The sequence below is a fragment of the Gadus macrocephalus genome, chromosome 4 (assembly GCF_031168955.1).
Source record: "Gadus macrocephalus chromosome 4, ASM3116895v1".
Taxonomy (NCBI): Eukaryota; Metazoa; Chordata; class Actinopteri; order Gadiformes; family Gadidae; genus Gadus; species Gadus macrocephalus.
The window spans coordinates 7,238,571-7,248,178 of record NC_082385.1 but is presented as its reverse complement, the minus strand read 5'-3'; the positions used below and the strand labels follow the sequence as shown (position 1 = coordinate 7,248,178).

General features: G+C 42.2%; 1 protein-coding gene across 1 annotated transcript in view; it reads left to right on the top strand.

The window, feature by feature from the left end:
* The first annotated feature begins 1,321 nt into the window (after nt 1-1,321).
* Nucleotides 1,322-9,608, top strand: part of LOC132455802 (transmembrane protein 132C-like) — a 121,372-nt gene continuing 113,085 nt past the window's right edge. Inside the window, exons 1-2 of the mRNA XM_060049774.1 lie at nt 1,322-1,693; nt 2,201-2,435. Of these exons, the coding sequence (XP_059905757.1) occupies nt 2,369-2,435 (67 nt within the window). The 5' untranslated portion in view covers nt 1,322-1,693; nt 2,201-2,368. The remainder of the gene's footprint in view (nt 1,694-2,200; nt 2,436-9,608) is intronic.

Below are 9,608 nucleotides of genomic sequence, written 5' to 3'. Positions count from 1 at the left end.
ATGCACATTTACAGACACAGACTGGTGCAGACAGGTGCATGCATGCACATACACACACACACACAAACACACATGCACACACACCGACAGGTGTATGCAAGCACATGCACACACACACACACACACACGCACACGCACGCACGCACGCACGCACGCACGCACGCACGCACGCACACACACACACACACACACACACACACACACACACACACACACACACACACACACACACACACACACACACACACACACACACACACACACACACACACACACACACACACACACACAACACACACCGCCGCTGTGTCTCATCACAAGCTGTTAGCTGACTAATTGTGAATCACAGTGAGCTGGTCCTCTGGTGGGTAAAGGCCCATACGTACACATACCCATACACAGAATGCCCCTACGCACTCAGAGAGACTCAATCCAATGGAAAATCTGCTGAGTATAGGCAGAGAGAGGTTCACCACACTTGCTAGTGAATGCAGCTACAGAGAGACGGCTAGAAAGAGAGAGAGGGAAAGAGAGAGAGAGAGAGAGAGAGAGAGAGAGAGAGAGAGAGAGAGAGAGAGAGAGAGAGAGAGAGAGCGAGCTGCTTTCTGCTTTCATATTTAGACAAACAGTTTTATTTTGCTGTTGTTTATTTTTTGGGGATGCAGCTTTAGCTACTTGACTGATAACATTTCACCTTGAAGTGCAATTTACGTTCGCCATTACTTTCCAAAGTAAGTGTAGTATATGCACTATTCTGTGTTTTATAGATTCTTAAGTTATACGTTGAAAGCTTGCTGATTTTCACAAAGTTTCCCATAGGGGGCACTCTTGATTCTCATGAACACTTGAAAGCACAACAGGTTGTAGCCAACTGAAATATACCTCTTCTGAAATTGGTTCAAAGTAGATTATATGAAATATAGAACAGAGAGGGGTCTGTTTATTATGTTTTTATATTCGAATATATTACATGTACATGAATAACCTACTGAGTGGTTAATAACACATTGAAAATAAGCTATTGACTAACAATCCAAAGATATAAAGCGCCAGACACAATAGTGCATAAAGCTGAAAATGCAGTTTTTCCATTAACTGCGGGTAAGCCATAATGCCATATCAAGGTAAACATTAAAACCCTCCAATTTGTGTACAAATATAGACATTCTGGAAACACACAATGTTTCCAGAATGTATTCACCTATACATTCTGTTTTTTTTTCTCTCATATTTTTTAAAACTGAAGCCATGCACACTTTTGAGTGGACAGGTGACGTGAGTCGCACGGGATGGAAAGTGCGCTTCACCTAGACACCCGGAGATGGTCATCAGCCCCCGGCACGTGCGTCACATTCGGCTCCGTCTTTTTTTTTTTTTTGCGAGCGCTCTACCATCAACCTCACGGAAGGGACGGAGGCAGCAGAGTCACCACGTCCCACTTTTTAAACCTTCACACTGCGTGAAAAGTTTGAATATTTAACGTCTATCGCAATATGTCACTCGGTTGAGTCCGACGACTTATCCCCAGAGAGCGGGTGGGACTTCGTCTGTGATTAAAACACCCTTTGTAGGATGGCTGACTAACTGTTCGAGCAAGAGTGAAGCTATAGCACCAAATTAATGAAAGAAGGATTAGGTGGTTAAAGGTTCATATTGGATAACACGTCGTGGTATTCTTCGCAAGGAAAATATGGTAAGGCGCACACTATTCGAGCAAAGCTAGTATCTAAGCAATATATGATTTTGTTTTAAACGTGGAATTGATTCCTTTTCACATTGTTTTGGTTATAAATCCAAAATACCGGTTTACATATAGTTTACGCTGTCTTTTATTTAGTTTGTAATTTACTTCAGGGGCCAATAATGAAAAATGCCGTAGCTATCTCCTTAATCTACCGTAGGCTACTTACTTTTCTAGCAGCCTAAAAGCAGCGTTAATCGAAGGGCATTTCTCTGTCTAGCCTCCCCGGTCCACCAGCTTCATCCCGCCGCTCGCTGCTCAACTCTCAACGAGCCACGCGGGTGCACCAGCGCAGGATTTAACTTCATCCCAATATATGTTTATTTACATGATTGATTGTAAAATCTCTTGATCCCGCGATATTTGTATTAACCCCTCTTAGTAAGTATTAAAACAAATGGTTAATCGTTAGTACGTTCCGTCGGAAATAATGCATTTTCCCTATATTGTGTTGGACAGGTTACAATGCGCATAAACAGTTGTATTTTCCATGGAGCATCGCTGCCAGAAGATACTTTGCTTGCGAAGCAGTGACGCTTTATCCGGAGAGGAATATCCACAGAGTCCGGAGCTGCCGCGTCTGCTCCTCCGTGGAAGTTGTGGTGTGGAAAAGCATTTGGGAATAAGATGGATCTGCGCCCTGTCATGTTACCGGTTCGATGGCTTATTCTCCTGATGCTTCTCTCATGCAGAGGTAAGTAACCCCAAAAAACTCGTGTTAAGAATAGACCAATTCATCTGAAATAATATGAATGCAAATCCATTGCATAAGTCAAATGTGAACGAGCAAAATTTAAACCTCTATTCAAAAATAGTTAACTACAAGTCATGCACATTAGCTCTTCAAGATATGAATACAATAAGAGACCATACGTTTGAATCAATCTGGTCAATATGCAAACTAGCTATTGTTGACATGCACAATTTGCAGTGCACATCATGGGGGTTTTGAGTATTGATCATCAGGTACATTGGTTGGCAGGGTTTAAGTCACGACACTGCAGAGAATATACAGAATGCAGGTGAAGCTAAAAAAAACCAGCCTCTGTTGTCAGACGTGCACTTGCGTGAACATATTCTTTTATGTGTGATTGTTTGCATATGAGTGGGTGAAAATACAGCACTGTATGTAGCCTGCACAATTGCGTGTCTTAGAATGTCTAAAAAATGTTTCCTACACATAAACCATGTAATGTATGCACACAAACAGGATTCCATTTCATAAAGGCCTGACATGCATGGCATCACAAGTTACTCCCCTTGCGCTCTGCATTAACAATATAAGGCTCATCTGTCTCTGTCTAATATTACACAGTCTCACTGGTTGCCTGTGGGCATGTGTTTTCTGAAGACGGTAATAAGGGCTATGTGCTCTTTGTGTTGTGTGGTTTATGATACAAAGCCAGAGGGCAAACAATACTTCAATCTGTTCTTTAACAATACATACGGTTTGTATAGTTAGTACATATGGGTCTGTATAACAAGATACGTGGCTAAGCAAGCACACATGTGCCAACACATGCTCGCGCACACACACGCACAAGCACACTAGCACACACACGCACGCACACACACACACACACACACACACACACACACACACACACACACACACACACACACACACACACACACACACACACACACACACACACACACACACACACACACACACACACACATATATACCACTCAAACATTTTGTGTTCTAGGTTTGTGAGATGTCAGCAATTAATGTTTATTTTCCCCAATGCATATTTCTCATTGAAATCAAGTTGATTAATCAAGTTGAATAATCAAGTTGAATTATCGTCGCCAATCAGGTGTAATTGCAGGAACCCGTGGTCCTTGTCTTTCTCTTGAGATCTGGTACACAGGTTAGTTAATCAAATGTAAAATCTAGAGAAGAAACATTATTGGTCACTGTTATGCCGCTTTTCCACTGCATGGTACCAGCTCGACACGACTCGACTCAGCTCGCATTTTTTGCGTTTCCACCGCGGTACCATGGTATCTGGTACCTGAAGTGGCTGCTTTTTCTAGTACCTACTCGCTCTAGGTTCCAAGCGAGCTGAGCCGATGCTAAAAGGTGACGTCGGCAGACGGCCGGCGACTGATTGGCCAGAGAGTGTGACGAAGTCACGAGAGTGACATGGCAACCATGCTGGTAACATCCATAGCAGCGCCGCAGCCAACATGTTCCACTTCTCCAACTTCTTCAACATGCCAGCTAATAATAGTAATGCGATCGATGTCCTCCATTGTTGTTATGTGGGTTCTGTCCATGTGTGGGTTGCGTATGTGTTGTTTGCGTCGCGTACACAAATACGTCACGGCCCTTTCGCGCAGCCGACCCCGCCCACGTCCAGGAGGTACTATTTGCGGTGGAAAAGCACCCGTTCTGCTACCGTGTCGAGTCGTGTCGTGTCGAGTCGTGTCGAGTCGAGCTACATGTGCGGTGGAAAAGCGGCATTAGATGGAGATTAATTGAGTTTGAAATGTAGTTCACATCTAGGAGAAACCCACACAATGTTTGCCTGCTGTTGTGTTGTGTAAGGACCCAGAGCTCATAGTAATTATTATCTCCACATTTATTATTTCCATATCGTATATCTCCCCAACAGGTGAGCATAACCTTCTTAATTAAAATATTGTTAGTGTCAGCAGATCTTGCAGGGCGGGTTAACCTGGAGATGTAAAATAGTGAAAAATCGGATCTCTCTCAACTCAATCTAGAGTAATTTCCTTTGAAGGATTTTGTTTTAGCATTGCTGGCACATTCAGTCTTGGATGGAGCTGTACTGGATCGAGCGTTAGGGACTGTACCCCTGACAAGTTGACAACCAGGAGGACCGCCTCGTATCGCCACATGCTATTCATACTTTTTAAGCACATTATGACAAACATTATCTGTTGGTAACACAGTGCGTCCCAGGATCCCCTGCAGCAGGCCACCTCTTAGTAAACATTCAGTGTTGTACAGTTTAGGATCAGATAATCTCCATTGCAACACAAGATTAAATGGAATACCAAACAATGTAGAACAAACTGTGTTGTATATACAATGTAAAAGTTCACCGCTGTGCTGTTGTTTGGGGATTGCTGATTGTACTTCCCATATCTATAACACACTTTAGTTGTATTAGTATTCTGTTTCTATCCCTCCTCGTACCTCCTTATTAAAACTAGAATAAATCCTAGAAAGGTTCTTGTCTTGACTCATTACCCCCAAGATATCCAGTTAACAAATAGTATTCCTAGTATTAAATGAGACGAGCGGAGCTAGTGCAGTGAATGTGTTTCCAGAATTGCCTGTAAGCCCTGTGAATGCACTTTCAACCACAGCGTTGCAAGAAAGCCAGTGAAATGCAAAAAAGGCTGACTTTTTTTCAGCCTCTCTGCCAGGCTGGATGTGAAGCGAGGCTGGGGAAGAGACCAGACTGACCCAGCACACACAGGCGTGCTGCAGACTGCAGTCTGTCAGTCTACCTCCTGCTGAGCCCAGTCCCACGGGTTATGGGATGGGTCTGGGCCTCCTGCCGTCATGAGTCTGTGTGTGTGTGTGTGGGGGGGGGGCGTGGGGGGGGTTGTAATATGTTTGCCAGCAACCATTTTGGTGGGAAACATAGTTATGTTCAAATTTGTCTGGCATTTCTTCTCATGAGCACTGCAATGTGTTTTTTTTTCTCCAAAATAAGTTCAAAAGCAATGGCCTATTTGAAATGCACAAGAGCGAACCTCCCAGAGCTTTGGGCTGCTCAGACACACTTCTGGTGCACTGGAACATTTGGTATCATTCGGCCAGTATTTATAATACCATGAGATTGGTTCTGAGAGGACAATCAAGTAAATGTCACAAAAATAATTGAATGCAGTTGTAGCCGCAGATAGTTTCAACTGGAGCCTGACTGAAACTTGATTGTTGGGGTCCATAATGATAATTGAGTAAAAGACAAACAGAGAGAAGAATTCAAAACACGGTGTTGTTCAAATTGTCTGTGGTATTGTGTAGTTGATGACCATTGGACTGTGATTGTAAAAATTTGATTAGGGCTGTCCCCGACTGAGCATTTTGTTGGTGGACTAAAAGCGAACCATCCCAAATATTAGTCGACAGTCATAAATCTTATCTTTTTCATGTTTAAGAAATGTCCAAATCTCAACAGGCAGTCTTGTTTGTTTTGTAGCCGTTTTTTGTGGCCGAAAATCCACCTTTGTTTTACTATATATTTATATATATATATGTGTATGTATATATGTGTATGTATATATGTATGTATGTATACATAGATATATATTCTTAACCTGGGCCTACCTGGGCCAGCCAGTAGATAACTCTTTGTTTTTTAGTTTCAGACTATAATAACATAATAATAAATGTAATGATATTGTGTTTATCATAACAAAAAAGTGACTGCTTGACAAACCAAAAAGGCAGTGACTAATTCGTCAACTAGTTGACTATGAGGAGTCAGTCCTTAACGGGATAGAATAGATTAGAAAAAAATAGACTTTGGGGGATGGACATTGTCATATATATGATGATATGTTAACTATACATACTTAGGCTCTCATTTGGTTGTGAGTATATAATGTTATGAAGGTCATTGCTGATAAGCCAATAATGAATCTGATAATGATACTGACAGACACCCCCTGTTATTTTGGGCCCGGGTAACTAAAGCTGAAACATTCAAACTATTTGAATGATAGCTAAATGACACAAAAACACAACAATTAAATGTGTCCTGTTTAAATGTGTACCGTAAGAAGAAAACCTTGTTTGACTATGAAATGTTAATCACACTCATCAGTGTGAGGCAGCAGACGGCTTGGCAGAGAATCTACTGTGGCTCTGTAAGCCAAACTAAATTACTCAGGGAATGTTAGAAACACAAAAGTAATCAAAAGTAAGCTTTTATTTACATTGCAGATTGCAAACAGGGACACAAAATGCTTCAAACCAGCCTCAGAAAATAAAGGATGGCAAGAAAAGCAGAACAACCCGGGTTGACAGCCAACAGCTGCATTATACACAGAAACAGGGAGATTGAATACAGAGCTAAGCAAAAAGGTGAAAGGAAAGTGATGACGGTTAGGAATAAGGCTAATTAAATGAAAGACAATTAAGCCGCTTTTCCACCGCACATGTAGCTCGACTCGACTCGACTCGACACGACTCGACACGGTAGCAGCACGGGTCGTTTTCCACCGCAAATAGTACCTCCTGGACGTGGGCGGGGTCGGCTGCGTGAAAGGGCCGTGACGTAATTTTGTACGCGACGCAAACAACACCTACGCAACCCACACATGGGGACAGAACCCATATAACAACAATGGAGGACATCGATGCGATGGTATTATTAACTGCCATGTTGAAGAAGTTGAAGAAGTGGAATATGTTGGCTGCGGCGCTGCTATGGCTGTTATTACCAGCATGGTTGCCATGTCGCTCTCGTGACTTCGTCACACTCTCTGGCCAATCAGTGGCCGGCCGTCTGCCGACGTCACCTTTTAGCATCGGCTCAGCTCGCTTGGAACCTAGAGCGAGGCGGTACTAAAAAAAGCAGCCACTTCAGGTACCAGATACCATGTTTTCGCGGTGGAAACGCCAAAAATGCGAGCCGAGTCGAGTCGAGTCGAGTCGAGCTGGTACCATTCAGTGGAAAAGCGGCATAAGGTACTCTGAACCTTGGACAAACGCCAGCCATTCTGAAAATAACACTTTGACTAAGAACCGGGTAAAAATCATGATGAGGATGATGAATACTGTATACTTATATAGACAAGCAGTGAGACAGTAATCATTATTATTTTTTACGATTGCAGTATAACGAAAAACATTTAATCTACATGCATTTAGGCCTAATCGTTTTTGTATTTATTTTAAATATAATAAATATAAACTCAACACATTTTCAACACATGTGCTTTTCCTTTCCCTGCTTTATATGCTACATATATAATTGCCCCTCCCCAAGCTGATTGGATCAGAGCGAGAGAAGCAAGCAGACCAACCATGTTGTGTTATGAAGATAGAACTTGGACCCAGTTTCCATCCTCCATCCTGGAATTACCAGGGGGGGGTTACAGGGCTGTGCACACGACAACACACACGCACACGCTTGCAAGCAAGTACAAACGCAGACACACACACACACACACACACGCACACGCACGCACACACACACACACACAGACTGAGTTAGTATGACTGAGATTGAGTGAGAATTTTTGATAGTCTGCGCCCTCATCCCTTTGAACATGCACGTAGAGAATACAGACAGAACACACAAACACACACGCACACACACGCGCACACACACACACACACACACACACACACATAGACACACACACACACACACACACACACACACACACACACACACACACACACACACACACACACACACACACACACACACACACACACACACACACACACACACACACACACGTCCTAAGGCAAACAACTTCAGAGCCATCAGAGCTCCCCAGCTGTGCCCTGTCGAATGTCTGGAGACATTAGCATCGAGTAAGCAACAAAAGCGCTTCTTACACACGGTCAACAAGAAGGAAATGCGATTAGACAATTAAACTGCAGTCAAGGGACAATGCACGCATTCATTTCTGACTTCCCTTATGAAAAGGTGGTGGTGTGAGACGAAGTTTCTGTTCTGTCCCCAGTGGTGGAAAGTGGGGTTGCGTGCGACATTGTATAGTTATTAGTCTAATTTCCGCATGGCAGAAGGGCTGTACGTCAACGCTTGTAGGCGCTATACGAATGGAAATATGTCATGTTATTGGGTGAAAGGTAAAGTCATCCTCCGCATATAGACGTTTTTTCCTCAGACATTGAGAAATCAAGGTGTGGAGACATGTCAAATGTACCATAAGTAACGATACGATTTATTTTACATACTGTGTTGAATTGATGCACCATGGGAAATGAGCTAACGAAGTGAAATAGTTCTTGTTAATTTTTTAGTGCTGCTGGGGCTATTCCAACCCTACTGAGCTAATCTCCCTATGTACCATAACAGCCTAATGCAAAGGGTTTTTCTTCCTCAGCTTTATTTTCTTCCCTGTCTCTCTCTAAATAATGTCTCCTCATAGAGTATTTTCAGGTCACTCACTGTGCTGCATAGTAAACACCTATACGGTGAAAGGTGTTTATCTTGGTTACAGCAATGATCTATCCTTGTCATAGTGCATTATTTTCTTTTTCATCGTCCAACAGGATAAGATGAGTTCAGGAGGAATGGAGGTATTTTTGTCTGTGTGGCCATTTTGTATTTTTTCCTTTTCTGTCGCTCTCTCTGTTCATATATGTATTTAGCATTATTTAGTATTTAACTGAGCTTTTTATGTGACCATTCATCATCTTACTCAATGATGATTGCGGACATTGGGATACAAACAAACAACTATTGGGAGTCAGACATATACCCTGACCACTAGACTACACAAATAAACTCAATCTGTGTATCTACATTTTATATCTATACTTGTTTCCATATTGTATTTATATGACTGATTTCCCTCTATCTCACTCAATGCATGAAAGTAGAAGAATAATTAATACTTATTGAGAAGTTTAGTTATAATAAAAAGAATAAAAACAATCAGAGTGTGAAACTGAAAAAAAGAAAGAAACATAACTGCAACAAAACAGCTACAAAAGAAATCTGTAGAGACCATGAAAAAAAGGCAGGTGAATTTTAATTTCAAACTTGACATACACTTTTGGCTCTGGAATAGAAACTTGAAGGGGAGCTATATTCCTCAACTGTAGAAATGTGATTCCCAAAGCAAGACTCAATTCCCTTACCAATTTTCAGCAACACTGCCCCAAGAGACGTAA